This window comes from Chelonia mydas, chromosome 25, assembly GCF_015237465.2.
Source record: "Chelonia mydas isolate rCheMyd1 chromosome 25, rCheMyd1.pri.v2, whole genome shotgun sequence".
In the NCBI taxonomy this organism is placed as follows: Eukaryota; Metazoa; Chordata; order Testudines; family Cheloniidae; genus Chelonia; species Chelonia mydas.
The window spans coordinates 12,864,329-12,882,948 of NC_057858.1; the positions used below are offsets into that span (position 1 = coordinate 12,864,329).

General features: G+C 57.8%; 1 protein-coding gene across 1 annotated transcript; it reads left to right on the forward strand.

Annotated features, from left to right (window-relative positions):
- The first annotated feature begins 573 nt into the window (after positions 1-573).
- SLC5A5 (solute carrier family 5 member 5) lies at positions 574-18,441 on the forward strand. The gene is made up of 15 exons (XM_037885703.2): positions 574-4,458; positions 6,584-6,649; positions 7,084-7,135; positions 7,708-7,775; positions 8,207-8,361; positions 8,926-9,066; positions 11,116-11,245; positions 11,853-11,941; positions 12,442-12,554; positions 12,839-12,909; positions 13,774-13,860; positions 14,174-14,379; positions 15,283-15,386; positions 16,293-16,408; positions 16,891-18,441. Exons 1-15 carry the CDS (start codon positions 4,087-4,089, stop codon positions 17,104-17,106), a joined length of 1,986 nt encoding a protein of 661 aa, XP_037741631.1. The 5' UTR covers positions 574-4,086; the 3' UTR covers positions 17,107-18,441.
- The last annotated feature ends 179 nt before the right edge of the window (positions 18,442-18,620 follow it).

Genomic DNA, 18,620 nt, shown 5'->3' on the forward strand with positions numbered 1-18,620 from the left:
TGTTATACCAATAAAATAAAAACCAGCAGGATCTTATTAAAGGGGAAAAGGCAAAATGCCACATTTATTGTGAATACAGAAAGAATCATAGTAAGCAGTTAGTTATAGCTATACCATTCCATTCAATCTCATATTTATACACACACACACGTTCTACAAGGTTGTTATCATAGTTACCAGCCTTCGAGTTGCTCATGCCAAGTGACTGGCCAGGTGGCCTGGACATGAGAAGGGAGCATGGCCTTGTCAGATGCTCATCTGATGCTCCTGGAGGTTGGTTTGCAGAATCAGACCCTAAAGTTCTCAGTTTCTAGAGTCCATTTTTATAGGAATTTATTCCTATGCCAGTCTATGGGAATTGCTTCATCATGCTGTTGCTGAATAAATCAGCAGATGGCACATTCCTGACGGCTCCGTGCTGCCAGATGTTATCTTGTTCTTTGGTTCTCCCATCCTTGATGCTGTTGGGTGGATTCCAGTCTGCCCTCCGGGGGTCCTCTGTTTATTTCCACTTGACGCCTTCTTCAGCCGATGGACACTGGATTCTTAGGCTGGCACCTCCCTGAACATTCAGTTATTATCCACACCAAGCATCTATCCACATACATCCTCTATGTCTATTTTAATCACAATTGTTAACAAAGCGAGATGAATACGACAAAAGGGCGGGGAGTCTCTGGGTGCTGTTTCTGTTGTTACAGAGTACTGCTTTGAGTCTGTCTCTGGGTGAATAGTTGTTGTTACAAGGAATTGCATTGAGAACAGACTCTGTCTTAGAATGTACTAACACAATTAGCATCTTGCAAGTTTCACACAGAGAGGGAGAGAAACAGTACCAAGAACCAAGAGACCTCTTAATTAGTAATACCCTGGAATTTAAACTATGGGGAATCAAACTCATTTGTGATTTTAATACAGAACTTCTTTAATATGATCCAACATGTCGGGAGTGCTCCACTCCGTAGGGGCCATGGGATGCAGAGTGTAAGTTAGAGCAGCCCGGGGGCTGCTCTAAGTTACACTGCAGGCTGGGGAGGGCCCTGCACAGCCCTGGAATGCAAAGTGGCTGAAAGCCACCTTAAACCACCCACTCCACCTCTGTCCCCAGCAGAGGAGCTAAGTAACTAGGTACCTAGCACACTGCCTCAGCACTGGCATTTACTGAAATCAAAGGGGCCAGGCAGGAGCGGAAAGGGTTAATCACTGAGCTGCTTACACTTGCTTATCCGAAAGCTGGGCTGGTGTCTTTGCACAGACAAGGCCTTTGGGTTGCTCCTTGCTGCAAGGTTAACCCAGACTTCGTGACCTCCTCAGAGTCCAAACACAGATAACAGCTCTCCAGTGACTTTTAAAATCTCTCTCTCCCTTTTCACCCAGTTTTGCTGTGGCTGCCGTGAGGCCAGACCTGGATTTGATCAGGAACCTCCCTCCCCCACCCCCCACCCCCCGCCAGTGAAAACACCTCTAAAAAGGAACAGACGCCTGGTGTCTCAAAGCGAAGGGCCCGACAGAGGCAGTGATGGGACGGGGGGTGGAGGGGTAGATGGACTGTCACAGGGGAGGGCCTGGAAGGCTTATAATGAGAGCTGATTGGGAAATGGGTATTTGTCACAGGAATGTTTGGCTTTTTATGGAATTTTTTTTTAAAAAAGGCCAAAAAAACTGAAGAGAAAAAAAAAAGTATAAACATCAAATTTGTGACAAAACCTGAAAAGTTCCAAGGAGAGCAGCTGCTTCCCCAGAGAACTTTCATCTCGTCAAAACCCTCCAGTTCTCGGTATAAATTAGGACGGGAAATTTTCGCCCAGTCCTGCTTCTTCTGCCTGCACAGTGGTGGCTGCGGAGGGGCCAGCCAGGGAGCCCGCGGTCTTGTGCGAGTTGCACCACCGGCACTGCGGAAGTGCTTGAGCCACTGCCCTGCCCTGACATAATCCACCAAGGCGCTGCCCGTGAAAACGCACAGGCAAAGTGCAGGGCATCCCCCTGGAGAAACTGCCCTGGCCGGGGCTGGAGTTGCTCCTTGGATGGACGCTCGCTGTGAGGAAGATCTTTGGATTCAAGGGCTGATCAGTTTCACGCTCTGGCTTTGCATGGAGCTGCACCAGGTTGCTGGGTTTCCTCTCTGCTCCCTCCCCGATGAGCGTGCCTGTCTCTTTCCACACGCCCCCCCCCCACACATCTGACTGGGATTTACTGTGGGGTGGGGGGAGGGGGGACATTTTGACTCCTGCTCCCTTGGGGTGCAGTTGCGCAGCACGCCCCTGATATCCATGATCGGACAGGGAGCACCCACGGTCACTCAGCGCCTCTCTGCCTGCGCTAAGGCATTGCAAGCAGAGCTTTGGGCCCCGGGCCCTGGCCCTGCAGGATTGGCGGTGCAGGAGCTCCCCTGGGGAGGCAGGCAGCCAATGGGCCTTTGGGGCATCATCCATCGCTGCTCGCGGCCTGCTGAGGCTGTGTGCGTGCGTCCCGGCAGAGCCCGACGGAGTCGTACAGCTGTGTGGAGGGAGTGGGGAGCTCTCTGCTCCCTTCTCCACTGGCAGCGTTTTGCAGCCCTGCTCAGAAGAGCTGTAAATCACTGCACCAGTGCAAGGCGGGAGTTACTGGATTCTTTTTTCCACCCAGTTATTCGGCTCTTCTCTCCTCTCCCCCATCCTGCGATCCCTTACCAGGAAGCACCTGACACTTGCCTCTCAGAACCAGCCCCAATTCCCCTGGCAGGTCCCTTCGCTAATTACACGCTCTCCACCATTGGTGAGAAAGCTGTGACTGCCAGTCATTGCTCATAACCTGCCACCACGCCCTGGGCCCTGGGCGTGAAAGTGCCTTTAAAAACTTCCTCCTGACAACTTCCACCTGCTCTCCTAGCCCCAGTGCTGAAAGGGTGCCTGGCGTTGGACACATACTCCTTTGGCCAAGCCTGGATGACCTTGGTTTCCCATCAAATAAATCAACACCCCTCTGAGAAACTCTAAGCAGTCGCCTCCCTTATCGCAGACCTGCTGGCTAAGTGACTTTAGAAAAACGCTCACAGCCCAGAGCTGCCCAGGTAGACTGAGAAGCTGCTTCATCCTAAAGGGGACCTGGATTGCCAAGGAGTCTCCCAGGACATCCCAGCTCCTGCTGGCAGCAAACTATTTTCTCCTGTCCTGCTCTTGTTTTCCTAGCAGTTTAGTGGGGTTTGATTTAGTTATTTATTTATCTGCTTATGAAATTTACTGTGAAACAAGGCTTTTAGGAATCTTATATCTTTTTTAAACACAGGGGAACATTTTGCTGAGCACAACACAGGTTTGGAACCTGTTGCCTTTTGATCTTCTCACCTGTATCAATTTCACTGATCGCTCCTTTTTTAAATTTTTTAAGCTGGGTATTTTCTTTCTCGTGCCATCACCTTTTGGCTTTCCAGGCACTCGGGGGGGAAGTGCTGAGTGTTGGTGTTGTTCTGAATAGACAAAACAGGTTTGGTTTCGTTTTTTGATCAGCCTCAACTGCACTTGCTTTAATTTCTAACCATGTGTTTTAAAATATTGACATTCTGGTCAGTTTCAGTTTGTAAAATATTTTGATTTTTCAGAAAGGATCCAGGCCAGATGGTTTTGTTTGTTTAAAAAATATTTCTCTTCCCCCCCCCCCTCCCCCCCGGCTGATACTGACACCGTGAACATAGAGACTTTTCTGCAGTGTGGGTCTCTCTGGGTCCTGGATCCAAACTGTGAATTTCAGTTTCTGAAACACTTTGATTTTCATACACAATTTGCTGTTTTTGTTGGTTTAAATAATTATTATTTGTTCCCTTCTCCCACAGTGAACCTTCACTTGGTTAATTGTAGTGGTTTTTTTGTTTACAGCCCTTTGCTGCCTATCTGTGTGTCTATTTCTGTCTGTCTGTGGCCCTATCTAGGCACTTTCCAAACTGCCCCTGCTTTGCTAGCAAAACTCTCGGGTGGCTGCGTTGGGCCAGCAAGTTACGGCACAGGGTCCCGTTGCAGGCCTAGCTGTTGATTTGCTGGCGGGGGGGGATCTTGTGGGGCTGGGTCTGTCCGTGTCTGAGGCGGGGGCGCTGCTCGGATAGCAGCTAGCTCAATGTCCCAGGTGGGCAGCATGGAGGTTTTTATGCCGGAGATGCTAACATTCAGCCTCTGGGACTACGGAGTGTTTGGTCTGATGCTCCTGATCTCCACGGGGATTGGGCTTTTCTACGCCCTCTCCAAAGGCGGGCAGAAGACCAGCGACGACTTCTTCACCGGGGGGCGCCAGATGTCGGCCGTGCCTGTGGGGCTCTCGCTCTCTGCCAGCTTCATGTCGGCCATCCAGGTGCTGGGTGTGCCGGCAGAGGCCTACCGCTACGGCATGAAGTTCTTGTGGATGTGCCTGGGGCAGATGCTCAACACCCTGCTGACCACCTACCTCTTCCTGCCCGTCTTCTACCGCCTGGGGCTGACCAGCACCTACGAGGTAAGGGAGCCTGGCGGGACACAGGAGAGAGGCCTGGGCAGACACGTGTCTGGCTTCCCAGGTGGCTTCCCTGCGGGTGGGTTTGTTCAGGGTTTGCTCAGTGCTTGTCAATTTGAGGGGCTGCTAGGATTGGCGAAGGGCATTTACGGGGCAGCAGGAGCTGGGCAACCTTCCCCTGCTAGCCCAGCCCTGTGGCTCTGCTAAGCACATTCTCCTAGTTGCTGAGTGGGAAAGGTCAGGAATCCTGCTCTCTGCTGGCCATCCAGAGTCTTATCATTAATAAACACCATGGATAACAGGAGCTGATAAATCCACTGTCCCCAGATCTCAGGACACCGGGGTGGGGGTCAGACGGTGCCCCCTGGGATCACAGTATTTCCCCTCTCCTCCTTCAGCCTGAGAGGCAGGCTTGTCTCATGGTAAGACTCAGGACGCCTGGGTTCTATTCCCTGCTCGGGAACGGATATGGTTAGAACAGGGGACTAGGAGTCTGGCGTCTGTAAGCGCCAAATGCCTGGCCCAGGAGAGCAGCTGCCTGGATTCCTGGCCCTGCTATTATCCCTGACAAACTCCAGGGCTCCTCACTGGGCTTCCAGGCAGTGCAGCTGCTGGGTCCCACAAAGGAGCCTCGCTGCCAGGGCCTTGGTGGGGAGAGGGCTGAGGTCAGGCGGTGCATGCTCCCCCAAAGGGCTGGGGAAGGACGCGGGGGCAGTGATCGCCTTCCAGAGCTGGGTGGGGGCAAATCGCAGCTTCCCCAGAGCCTGGAGGTCTCTGGCTGCCTGTCTCTAGCTATGTGAGGTTGCTCAGTGCTCTGGGTGCTTTATTCTGTGTCTGGTTCCCACTGGCTGAGCATAACAACCAAAGCTTTCCCACGCTCTGCTCAGATTCTGTCTGGGAAGCTCGGCCCTTAAAGACCGAGTGCCCAGTATCACAAGTGCCTCACCCGACGCCCTGGCTTGGATTCCTGCTCTTGGCTTGCTGGAGCATGATGTGCTGGGACCTGTGTTAGCTGCATCTCTGAGTGGTGTAAACAGCGTGTCCCTGGAGGGGAAGCATTAGCGAGCCATGCAATGACGCGCAAGGTGGAGAGCTGGAGCCACCTACGAGGGTCAGCGGTCTCTGTGGAACCTGAGCTCTGCCAGTTCCCACGCTGGCTGGGGACTCGGGAGATCTGGGAGTTCCTGGCTCTGCCCCCAACCTCCTTCCTCTCCTGGTGCCTCAGTTTCCCCTCTGTCCAATGAGGCTGATGTCCCGTCCCTGCCCTGCTGGGGAGTTGTGAGGACAAATGCATTAAGGGTGGGGTGGGGGGAGCAGATGGGCCCCTAGTTCTAGTCCTGGGACTGGATTGCTGCTTCCACGGAACAGCTAAGGAGGAGTTTGGGTGCCCAATTACCATGAAAAGGACTGGGATCTGGGAGCCTGAATCCCACTCTTTGCCTTGAGCCAAGTGCCCGGGACCGGCTCAGCTCCGGGACGTTCTCTCCCTACTTAAGCACATTTATGCTCCGAGGCCCGTTCACTGTGTGGTGGTGGAAAGGCGGCTGCTCTCCAAGGGTCCCCCTCTCTGTCCCACACACACACTGTCTGGCTGGTGAACCCACAGCACCCTTGGGCTGCTAAGTCCCAGGGGCGCTGGGTCTGTGTACTGGAGCCCCTAAGAGGCCAGTGCTAATCTCATCGGAGGGGTCAGAGCCGTGGTTTGAACTCTGCTCCCTCCGACTTTGTTACCCTCCAAACCCAGCACTGCTGTAAATCCGAGGGGGGGGTGTGGGGAGCCTGCTCTGCGAGGAGCAAAGGGGTTTGCAATTCTGCACCTGTGCAAGGTGTTGTGGGGGGCAGGGGGCTGCACTGACAGGCTGAGACAAACCATCACAAAGGAAGGAAATGGGTTAGATTGAGTCCCCTGAAGAACCAGACTCCTCCAAGACCCTCAGCAGCGGCTGGGGGCACCTGTCCCAGCAGGCTTGTGCTGGGGGTAGCCGGGCGAGAGGCTGGGGAGCTGCTCTGAGATGGGTTGGCTTGTTGAGCCCCCTCCCGTGGAGGAGATGAGCAAAGAGGTCAGCAGCCCCCCCCCCACACACACACACACTGAATTTCACCCCCTGCTCCCCATTCTCTCTTGCAGTACCTGGAGATGAGATTCAGCAGGAAGGTTCGTCTGTGTGGGACCATCCAGTACATCATTGCCACGGTGCGTGGTCCCGGGGTCCGGCTGGGGTGGAGTGGCAAGTCTGGGGATGGGGGCCGCTCAGGCAGAGCGGTCTAAGTACAATGACATAGTGGGGTCTGAGCAGACGCCTCTCCTGGCCTCAGCTAAAGGATCCGCTCCGCAGTGCAGCCTAGTGGGTAGGGCACAGAACTGGGAGCCAGAGCATGGGGGGGTCTAGCCTCACTCTAACGCCATGGGGCAGGTCGTGTCCCACTGGGTACCTCTGTCTGGGGGGTGCCCACGTGAACAGCATGAGGGTCAAGGGCTGGGCAACAGCTGGGCCTACTCCAGACCCGGTCCCCGTTGTCTGATCCCCCCCACCCCCCCGCCATCCCGCTGGGGGCTGAGCTCTTGCTGACGGGCTCGGAGTGCTCTGTGCTGACGATGGGTTGGGACACTGTTTGTTCCACCTGCAGATGCTGTACACAGGGATAGTCATCTATGCCCCTGCGCTGATCCTCAACCAAGGTACACCCCAGGCCCCCCACGTGATTCCTGGTCTCAGGGTCCTCGGGCCGGTGCCTTTCGTCCTGGAGCGACGCCTGGAAAGGGGAACGTGCAAATAAAGGGGCCTGGCTGGTGTTCTTTAGTATTTCTCTTCCCATGGTGCCAAGGCGCAGCCCAGCCCCCCATCGCGCCAGGTGCTGCCCTCTGGGTCCTGCCCCAAGCAGCTTACAATCGAAGCCCTTCCTCTGTTCCCTTTGCTGTGGCTACAGAGTCTTTGTCCTGCCAGCCCACGACTCCCGCTGGCCCCACTGACTCCCGTCGAGCTATGGCCGCTGTACACCAGCTGGGGCTCTGGCCCCATTGGCTCAGTGGGGCGATGCTGATTTATGCCAGCGGGGGATCCGTCCCTCTAGCTCTTGTGAGCGCCACCGCTGTCTGACGGGCTGCAAACTTTGGCCCTAGAGCCGACCCGGGCCCCGCCGTTCAGGGCGGGGGGGAATCGGGAGTTCTGTGCCGGGCCCGGTTCCCTGCGGATCGCACGGCTGGGTCAGGGAATGTCTCCCCTTAGCTGACTGGCTTCTTCTTTGGTTTAGTGACAGGGCTGGATATCTGGGCGTCTCTTCTCTCCACTGGAGCCATCTGCACCTTCTACACCACCATAGTGAGTACCAGCCCCCTCCCTCTCTGCTGGCACGTGTCCTCCAGCTTTCGACTGGTTCCACTAGAGATCCCAGAAATCAGAGAGACGAGCAGGCGGGTGGGATGGGGCTTGCCTGGGATATCCTGGTGCTGTGCCCAATGCAAAGGGGCTTCCATCCTGTGGCCTGCGGGGCCCTTCCACAATCCGCTGGCAGGTCAAACCAGAGATGACACGAGGGGGAATATTAGCTCACTGGGCCATGTCCCTACCCGGCTTGGGATGAGCTAACCCTTGGGGCCAGGGCCCCACCCCGTGTAAATCAGTGTCCCTGCATTGACGTCCACGGATCGGTGCTGATTTGCTCCAGCCCAGGCTCTGGCCCCTGGGGGCTCTGTGATGTCACTTTGGTGCTGGCCGCCCAGGGCACTGACCCTCCTCTTCTCCCTCTGCAGGGTGGGATGAAGGCTGTCATCTGGACAGATGTGTTCCAGGTGTTCGTGATGCTGTCTGGGTTCATTGCCATCCTGATCCAGGGGACGCTGCTTGTGGACAGCCCTGGAGCAGTCCTGGAGATCGCATCCAACCACTCCAGGGCTAACCTGCTCGAGTAGGTGCCTTTCCCAGCATGGACCTTTCCCACCAGAAACCCACTAACTCTGAGCCACAGGACTCCTACCTCCAGGTCCCACTCCCCTCCCAGGGCTCGGATGAGAACCCAAGAGTCCTGTTTCCCATCTCCCTGCTCTAACCACTAGACCGCACTCCCCTCCCAGACCTGGGACCAGCCCCATGCTGGCTACAGAGGCATCCTTGCTGAGCAGGGCTGCTGTCTGCCCCAGGGTTTTTCCCTGCCAGTTTCCATTTTTAGTGGGGCGATTCTCCGGGCTGGCAGTCTGTGTCCCACACTGGGGCCCTGTGGGATATTCCCACAGCAATGCAGTGTGACCCTTCCCGGCTGTTCATTGTACCATGACAGCACCAAAATGCCAGCCCGTTACACTGGGATGTCCCAGCATGACTGGGGTGGGAGGTGGAACTGCCAAGATGCTTGGGGCCCCTCCCCCCAACCCCACACACTCACTTATGGGGCTGGGAAAATAGTCTGTGTTGGGAGACTCTCCCCCTGCATGACTAGCTTAGTCTGTGTCTCGCCCTCCCCTTCTGTCTGCAGCTTCGACCCAGACCCCAGGAGCCGCTACACCTTCTGGACCTTCACCTTTGGGGGCACCATGGTGTGGCTCTCCATGTACGGCGTGAACCAGGCCCAGGTCCAGCGCTACGTGGCCTGCAAGACGGAGAATGAGGCAAAACTGTGAGTCCCCACTGCTTCGGAAAGGGAAACTGAGGCAGGGTTTAACTTCCTAGGGAAGTGAGAGCCAGGCTGCTGGGGAACTCAGCACAGAGGGATGCAGGAAGCGGGACCCTGGCTGAGTCACCTCACGGTGGCTGCGGCCAGTGCTGGAGGCTGAAGGGTTATGATCCAGTGTTGCCATGTAAAACTGCACATATGGAGCAGGCAGGATTAGAACCTTGGATCGTCTGGTCTAACTGCACACGCCTCTATCCCCTGACCTGTCTCCTGGCTGGCATGGGAAAGCCCAGGGTGCAGGTGGGACACAGGTGCCCTCGTCCCTCCTGATCCACCACTGTGCGGGGGGACGATCTGTCTGGGGTTTATTGGCTCGTACATGCTACTATCTGCTCCGATACCGGTATCTCTAATATCAACGTGGCCGCTGCCACGGAGCCTTATGCCCCTCCTCCTGTGTGAGTCAATAGACACAAGCCATGATCCGTCAGGCACCGATAACCCACCCTGGCCTCCTCCAGTGCTCTGATAATGGCCGGGGGAGACTAGCTGCCCCACCCGGCTGGCTGTGCCAGCGCTGGGACCAGCCCGCCCGTACTTATCGGTGGCTGAGATTGTGCCTGTTCCAAGAACCTCGTTTCGTGCAGGGGCAGAAAACCAGCAGAGATTAAAGCTCTTGGCTGCAGTGATATCTTGTGGCAGTGAGTTCCCCAGCCCATTGCAGTAAAGGATGAAATGTGACCATGGGGACTAGCTGGCTTGGGGTGGAGCTTAGTGAGGAGCCACTTGAGTGATGGGGAAAGGAGGCGGGGGAGAGGCCTCAGCCAGGGCTGAGGTTTGCATGGTGGGGGTTGGGGGAGAGGAAACCTTCCCTGGAGTTTTGTCAGGCTCTGAGTGGGGAGTGGTGGGGGATTGCGGAGAGGAAAGTGTCCCAGCTAACCAGCACTCGTGTGGAAGCCAAGAGGGGATTTCCCAGCCGGAGAGTCAGGGGAAGGATCCTTCCTGGATCAAGGCAGTGGTCACAGAGTTAAGTAGGTCAGCACAACAGACAGATGCTGCCAGGGAGCCAGGCTAGGGTGTAGCTCTGCCAGGAAGTGGAGGTGGCTTTTGCTGAGTAATTGTGACCTGCAGCTCTGGTTTGTTCCATAAACAGGTAGGATGTTCATTCCTCAGGTAGCTTTGTCCCATCCCGGGGTCTCCCAGGGACCCGGGCAGTGGCAGGAAGCCATCGATGAAGCCAGAGCCTGGAAGGCTACAAGTAGTTATCACCGATCTCTGGGGGAAGCAGGCACCAGTGACAGGAGACCGTTGTTCTTTGCAAAGCCAGCCCCAGCCCCTGGATTTCTCATGGTCCCTGCAGCTGGGCTCTGTGTTAGAGGGGATCTCGCTGTGAGCCCCCCGGGCTGTGGGCCAAGCCCTCTGGGATTACTTTGAGCTCTGCGCAGCGTGGGGGCAGCCGAGGGGCTCTGCCCGGTGTGGAGAGGGGAGGGCTCTCCTTGGAGGTCGGGATCCCGCCCTCGAGCTGGGGCACGTTTTGGGGAGCTCAAGCGGAGCCCTGCGCTGAGAAGGGCGAGGCTGGATACAGGCCTGACCTGCTGTGCCCAGGGCCTGACCTCCAGAGGTGCTGAGCCCCTGGGGTGCCCACTGGCTTTGGCTGGCCTGGGGGTGCTCTGCCCCTCTGCAGGTCAGGCCTGGGGCGTCTCAAACCAGGCTAATGCCCCAAAGCAACAGGCTCTGTCTGGCTCTAGTGCAACTTCTGGGTCAGGGTGAGGAGGGCACCTTGCTGGGGGGCCCTACAGTGGAACCTCTGGGAATTAGGCACCCACGTCCCATTGAAATGGGGCACCTCCATCCCAGCCTGAGGGCGTGGGAAGCTTGCCCTGCCTCTGCTGTGGGGGTGGGGGATGAACACAGACCACTGGGGCTGCTGAGCCAGCACGAACAGTGGATCTGCCCAAGCCTGGCGGAGGGGAAAGCCGGCTCCTGGCCGGACGTCACTGTGTGGTGTTGGCTCTGTCCCGGTTGTGATCTCTGCCGTCCATGTGTTCGCAGTGCTCTGCTGGTCAATCAAGTGGGCCTCTTCTTCATCGTCTCCAGCGCGGTGGGCTGTGGCATTGTGATGTTTGCGCTCTACAAGGACTGCGATCCCCTCCTGGCTGGATACATCTCTGCCCCCGACCAGGTACCCACGGCCTGGCTGGCCTCTGTCCCTGCTGCAGGGGAGCCCTGCTCTAGTGAACTGAGGGCTATTTGAGCAGCCAGGGGGAACTGCCCTGTTAATGACCGGGTGGAAGAGACCGAGACAAGAGGCCAAACTGAGGGAGCTTGACAGGTCGTCTGGTGAAGCCCCTGTATGGATCATTAATTCTTTAGAGGCTGTGGGCAGAGCACAGGCCTGGCAAGCAGGACACCTGCGTTCTTTCCTTAGTGGTTGGTGCATAGGACTAGGAATCAGGACACCTGGGTTCTAGTCCTGGCTTGATCCGCGGTGGGTCCCTTCGCCTTTCTGTGCCTCAGTTTTCCTATCTATAAAGGAGGGCTGATGCTTTGCAAAGTGCTCCTGGGATAGGAGGTGCCAGGCCCGGTGCTCGATATTCTGCTGTTAACCCACGTCTCTGGGGCATCCCCTTCTCTGCGTCCTGGTCGACGGGTTTAAGCTGTTCTCCGAGGGGGTCCTTTCCCCCACCCCCTACCAGTTCTCCTTTGAAGAGGGGGTTTAGTCTCACTCTGGAATAACCCCTCTTCCCTGCTTCTGGCTCCTCTGTAACATGGCCGTCTCCTCCCTGCAGTACATGCCCTACCTGGTCCTGGATATCTTTGAGAAGTACCCGGGCGTGCCCGGTCTCTTCCTGGCCTGCGCGTACAGTGGGACCCTCAGGTGAGGGGCAGAGCCCAGCAACTCATCGCAATAGTGACTGTAGCCCTGGGCTCCGTTGGGGGCCCAGCTATCCCACCCCCACCCCGCTCCCCTCTGTTATTCCACGGCTCGGAGCTGGCTCTGGGGTGGAGCTCGTCAGCTCTTTAAACCCCCCACAGCCATTTGGGACAGGAAGCGAGGAGGAAAGTAGCTGTGCCCAGCTGCAGCTAAAGGGGCAGTTCTGGGCACAGACTGGGGTTGCCGGCACTGGGGATGGATAGGACTGTGGGGCAAGTGCCCCTAATCCTGTGGCACAGCGCCCCCTAGCCATGTGCTGAGGCATGAGCACTGACCCAGAGGGGAGGGCACCCTCCACTCCTCCCTCCACATCACGTCCCTGTTGGTCTCCCATCCAAAACTCCCCCGGGCCCAACCCCACCTAGTCTGGGAGACCGGAGGATGACAATCCCGTCGGTCTGGCATGCATGACTCTCCTCTGCTCCTGCCCCGTCTCTCCCCAGCACGGCGTCCACCAGCATCAACGCCATGGCAGCCGTCACCGTTGAAGACCTGGTCAAGCCCAACATGCCCTCCCTGTCGCCGCAGAAACTCACCCTCCTCTCTAAGGGACTCTGTAAGTGTGGGGCTGGGGGGGAAGGGGAGAGGATCCTTGCATTTGGCTGCATGGCGATGGGGCAGCGGCAAAGTTCGGCATTCGGCTGCCTGGGCCCTCCGCCTGGGGATGCATTTCACCCTGGCTGCTTAGGGCTCCATGGCTAAAGGGGAGACACATCAAAGTGACCCGCTCCCCAGCCCCAAGCTGCTCCCCGCACCCCCACCATGCCTCAGCCCCCTGCAGGGGGTGGGTCTGGTGCGGCTGCTTCCCTGGCCTGAGGCTGTTTTTTCTCCATCCCGCAGCGTTGATCTATGGCATCTCCTGCATCACGGTGGCTGCCTTGTCTTCCCTGCTGGGAGGCGGTGTGCTGCAGGTAAGCTTCCTCCTGCCCCCCCAGATGGTGCCATGCCCCAGGGTGCTGGTTCGATATCCGCAGGCTTTGTCCCTGGGCCCCGTCCAACATCCACTGCACTGGGTCCCCATTGCTCCGGCTCATTTCACGTGAGTCATGGAAGAGCTGTCGAGGTGGCAATGACGTAGGGTTCTGCCAGCCAAGGGCTCTGTACCCTGTCGCCCACCCCCTGGCCCTATGCTCCTCCACCCCATCTCCTGCAGAGCATCAACTGCTCCATCTGAAGTCAACGGAGCCTCTGAAAATCAAGTTCCAGGCATCTCCCATTGGGATTCCAAGACTAGAAGCTTCCCAAAGTTTGGGAAAACTTTGGGGCTGTGTCTGCACCGGTGATGAATATATTGGTGCCAACACTCTGGAGTTTGGGATCATGGCTCTCAGGTGCCCCTCAGCGGCAGGATCCCACAGCAGCTATTGGGCTGCAGCTACGTAGCCTGGGGATGGATCAAGTTGAAACTCAAGTCCCCCCATTCAAGTGCATGAGGTTTTTAAGGCAGGACAGACCCGTGACTCCTGGCCAGACCTTCCTGACAGGAGCTGGTCAAAACCCACCCGTCCTGTCCCACTTTTCTTAACAGAAAACAGAAATGTCCACAAAACCCAATTTTTATTTTGTGATGTTGGGGGCGGGGGGGGGACCACTTTTGGTTGTCCATGAAAATGGAAATTCTCTCCTGAAAACTCCCCTTTGTTGAAAAATCGATTTTTCATTTAAAAAAAAAAAAGTTGAGATGGGAAAGTCTTGCCTTGCTCTCCTCCCGGGCCCCTGAGTGCCAAACCCCATCCAGATCCTGGCTGACCTCCACCCCATCTCCATCTCTCCAGGGTTCCTTCACCGTCATGGGAGTGATAAGCGGCCCTTTGCTTGGAGCCTTCATCCTTGGGATGTTCATACCCGTTTGCAACACAGTCGTAAGTCCCTGCCACGGTGGGGGGAAGGAGGCTGCTTCAGTGCATCGGAATTGGGGAGCTGGTGCTCGGCTTGGCTCTGGAGCAAAGGGAGTGGGAGATCAGGGGCATCTGTGGGCTGTAGGTGGGTGTGGGCTGCCAGCTGCCTTGTTCGACTCCAGCTGCCGGTGCCTGTCTCCAGTTGCTCCCGAGAGACCCGGAAGATGCTGGCCCTAGAAGCAGGTACCCAGCTGTGTGCGCGGAGATGCCCGAGAGCCGTGGGGGAATGTCTATTGCCCAGGCTCTGGCTGAATCCTTGTTTCTTTTCTGCTTCTAGGGGGTTTTTGCAGGCTTGGGGTCTGGTTTTGTCCTCTCCTTCTGGGTGGCGGTGGGGGGCACCATCTACCCACCCAGTGAGGACACCATGGGAGTGCTGCCTTACTACGGAGACCTGTGCCCGCTCTACAATGCTACCGAGGGGATCAACAGCACCATCGTCCTGGGACCCCTGCCTCCGCGGAACGTCTCTGCACCCTTGGAAAGGTGAGGCCGGGAATGAGGGAACCAGTCCAGCAGGGGCTGAATATTCCCAGGGCTGGGAATTGCCTGGATCGGAGGCTGTCCCAGGAAAGAGATGAGGGCAAGCGTACCTGTGGGTCTGAACTCTCCCAGCGCCTGGAGGTGCGCTGAGCTGAGGGTTCGGTTCAGACCCATTGTCCTCTAGGGTTTGAGCTGAGGTGGTGGTGGGTGGTTACTGGGTGGCGCTGCTCGTCTCCCAAGGTCTGTTCCTGAGCTTGGGAGCCGACAGCAGCCGTGTTCTGAAGACCTCCTGGGTGGCTGTTAGTTTCGCAACGGAGCCTCTTTGAGGGGAGCTGTTGCAAACAGCAGGGGAACTCGCTCCCTGCCTGAATCTCTCCGACGGGAGTCCGGTTTGGGGACAGAGTTGCTCCCTGACCCTGGGCCGTGGTGCATGGGTGGAGAGCTCTGACAGAGGGGTTTGGCTGCATGCCGTCTGTGATGGCTCTGGTCCAGGACTGGGGTAGATCGGGTAAATAAACCAACAAACTACGGGACACTGATTTCTCCTCCTGCAAAGCCCCGACCTCATCAGATGGGCAGCTCTGTGATTGGCAGTATTTGTATTTCGCACTGATAGTGTGGTAGGACCTACAGACCTCCGGTTTGTTGGGTTCACAGTGCGAGGCTCAGCCCTGTCCCGAGGACGTTCCCTTCTACGAGCCCAGAGGTCACAGGGGGCTGAGCCAGGCCGGTGGGCTGGGGGGAAGGTAGGGCAACCAATATAATAGGGGGTGAGCAAGTCTCAGCCTTGGTGACCCCCAGGAATAGAACCTTCCTTGACCAGCCTAGATGTACCTGGTCGTGGTTTTCTTTAGCCAATCACGATATCATTCCCTCCGCTTTACTACGATGTCACTTCCTTCGCAGGCCGGCCATTGCCGATGACTTCTACGCCATGTCCTACCTCTACTATGGGGCTTTGGGGACGCTGTCCACTGTGGTGGTGGGGGTGCTGATAAGTTACCTGACAGGTAATGCCAGCTGCGAGGTGCCAGCCCATCCAACAGGGAGGGGTGCCATATGTTGGGCTGGTCCCTGGCATCCCATGGAGCTTGGGACTGGGTGGAGGGCAGGAGCGAAGGGGGCAGATTTGGATGATCTAGTGAGAATGTGGCACTGGTGCAAAGGGCCAGACAAGCCTCCAGGACGCGTGGGGCGCCCACAGCTCAGGGGCGGTGAAGGAGCAGGCTTCCCCCATGGGCTGTCCCAGCCGTGACCTCTTGTGGTAACCGGATAGTTCAGTGTTTGCGGCCAGTTCAGTCCTTGGCCTCTCTGCGGAGCCTGCCAACAAGTGACAATACCACAGACACATGTCCACGGGGAGCTGGGCTGATACCCTCCCCCCTCCCCCCCCAGTTCGTGTCCCATAGCCCAGCCAGCATTTGGACAGCAGCAGCTGTCACCACCGGCAGCCTACGAAGGATAGGATTTCTGTCCCATCACCCCCACGACTGGACCGAGCCCCCACGCACGGAGAGGGTCAAACGAGCTTCTCCTGGAGACTAGCAGAGTGTGGAAGCCCTGGGACAGCGACCTGACCTCAGGCCCCCACCGGGGGAGGGAGGATATTCTTGAGATTAAACTTTGGGAGGGGGAGTCAGGACTCCTGGGTTCCATTCCCAGTTCTGTCATGGACCCGGCATGTGACCTTGGGCAAGTCTGGGGTCTCTGTGCCTCAGTTTCCCCATCAGTGACATGGGGAGAATGCTCCCTGGCCTCATCGGCAGGCGATTCAGCGTCTGCCAGGGCTGGAGGGCGTCGGAGGTGGGCGAAGACCGGCACAGGCACTGCTCTGCCCTGTTCCATGGGGTCTTGTTTAGCCAGAGTTGTCATTAGACAGGGACTTTGCCCATCTGTTTTTCATTGTTTTTTGGTAGGTCCTACCAAGAGGAGCCAGATGCCCCGGGGGGTGCTCTGGTGGGACATTATCAAGAAGACCTCTTCGCTCTCCCCAGAGGGCGGGAAAAACCCCTTTGAGGACAGTCTGACCAAGGTAACAGAGTCAGGGTGGGGCTTGGTGCTCGGGGGAGGGCAGGAAGGTTCTCTCTCCCTGTTCCCTGCCAAGTTTCCGCCAGCCCAGTTTGCAGCCCGGTGGCTGCCTGGGCATCTCTGGGCAAAACCGCACTTCAGTGCAAAGCAGGGAACCAGCGCGGCCTTGGCCAGGCACCAGAGCCAGGCGTTTCCAGCAGGGACCCTCGGCCTGTCCCGCAGGGTGTCTGCCCCGGGTGTCCCCAGGGCTCACTTCAGGGGAGGCAGCTTTCGCATGGTCTGCCTGGCTTGGGGGGCTGAGAGCGGGGTCGCCTCCCCCCCAGGAGCTGGGCTGAGTGTGTCACTCGTGGCATACGGCATGGCCGGCTCGCTGGCCGGGCAGCCCGTGCTGGGCAGGAGGCTCGCGCTGGACACATAGTGGGGGGGGGGGGGGCATTTTCCAGTGTCCGCCCCCACGTCAGCCCCATCTCCGCTCTCCCCCCGCAGGACTCGGGCGTCTCCCCCACTCTGCAGAAGAAACCCTTCAGCTCCTCCACGTTCCTGCTGGCAGGGCTCACGGGCAGCGAGGAGGCCGACCGGGCGCTGCTGGCGAAGCAGCTGGAGACGGGCCCCCCCTTGCAGTGCGACTCCGAGGAGTTCCTCTGGCTCGGCCACTCTGTCGACGCCGGCTGCTGCCACCTGCTGCGAGAGACCAGCGTCTAGGGCTGGGCAGCGCCGCTGAGCTGCGGCCCAAAGGGGAGGCTGCGCTGGGTTCAGCCAGCCCCCATCGCCCCAGAGCCGGCATGCGGGGAGGGGAACGAATCCAGCCCCCACCCCAGTGAGGGAGCAATGGACAGAGCAGCCCTGGGCTGGCCCACCCCCTTCACATTCCCCCAGCAAGGACATTCTGGGGGGAGTATTATAGCACCCCCCACCCTGCACCCTCCCCCTCCAGGGGGTGCCTGTGGCTCTGGCTGGCCGGGCAGAGGCTGACACGGCAAAGCGGCTGCACTAAGTTACCTGGATGCTGCAGGCAAAGCCCAAGTGGGTTTGGGAAGGCAGTAGCCACACGGTACTGAGCCCTGTGCCTGTGACAGAGCAGGGCCTTGTCTAGAGCTGCCCAGCCCCTCCTGGCTGCTAACATAGCGACAGATGGAGCCCTGGGATTTAGGCTGGTGATTTATGGGGAAACTGAGGCAGGGAGCAAGCAAGGGGCTTGGCAAGTTGGAGAATGGGCCGTGGAAAGAACCCTGGAGTCCTGTGCTGAGCACCAGAGCAGCACTCACCACATCTGCTATGTAAAGGGCACCGGGGGGAGAGCCCCACGCCACCTGCCCCTCTGTTCTGAATCCTCCTCCCAGGCTGCCCGCGCCCTCACCTCTGCACCTGGCAGGGGATCGTCTGCGCTGTGGATCCAATAAACCCCAGCTAGGCCAGCCCCCATCCAAATTCTGCCTCTGGCCCCCTGAGCCAGGACCAGCTTCTCTGCCCCCCGGCCCCACTGCGGAAGCAACCGGCAGCTGAAGCCACCCGGCACTAAGTACCACATCAGCTCATTTTAACCGGCGTGGGGAATGGTGTGGGGCAGGGTTAGGCTGAGCTCTGGGGGACAGATGGGGTCAGGTCAGCTCTGCCCTGGCCTTTCAGGCCAGCAATTAGGCCGCATCCCCAGCTGCGGTAAACAGGCCCTAGCCCCGCTGATGTCCCGATTTCCAGGTGGGGCTGCGGGCCGAGCTCTCTCCTTGGGCAGGCTCAGGCCCGACTTGGGGTTTGTAGGGAGTGTTTGGAGTTAATAGTGTCTCGCTCCAGGCACCCTCTGGCAGCATATCGGCGTGGCTTCGAGACTCCTGCTTCTTGCATAACTTCTCTGTGCCCGAAGTACTTTATCAACCCACCACAGACCGTACCTGCTCATGAAACAGCTTATCTGCCCCCGTCTATCTTATCGGGGGCACACAGCGCCTGTTGACTGTAAACACCTTGCTCTAATAAAGATTGAGAAGGAAATAGTTAGTGTGTGTGTGTGTGAACGGGGGTGGGGTTGGGGGGGGAATGCTGATTCTCGCCAGAGTGGGGCCAAGGGAATCCTTATGGGGAAGGGCTTATGGCTGATCCTGAGGGCTGCTCCTAAGTGCTAGGAGATCTCATGGGTCAGGCCCAATAGCCAGCAGGGTCCCTTTGCACCAGGCCCAGACACAGGGGGAGAGAGAGCCACTGCCACAAGGCACTTACAAGCA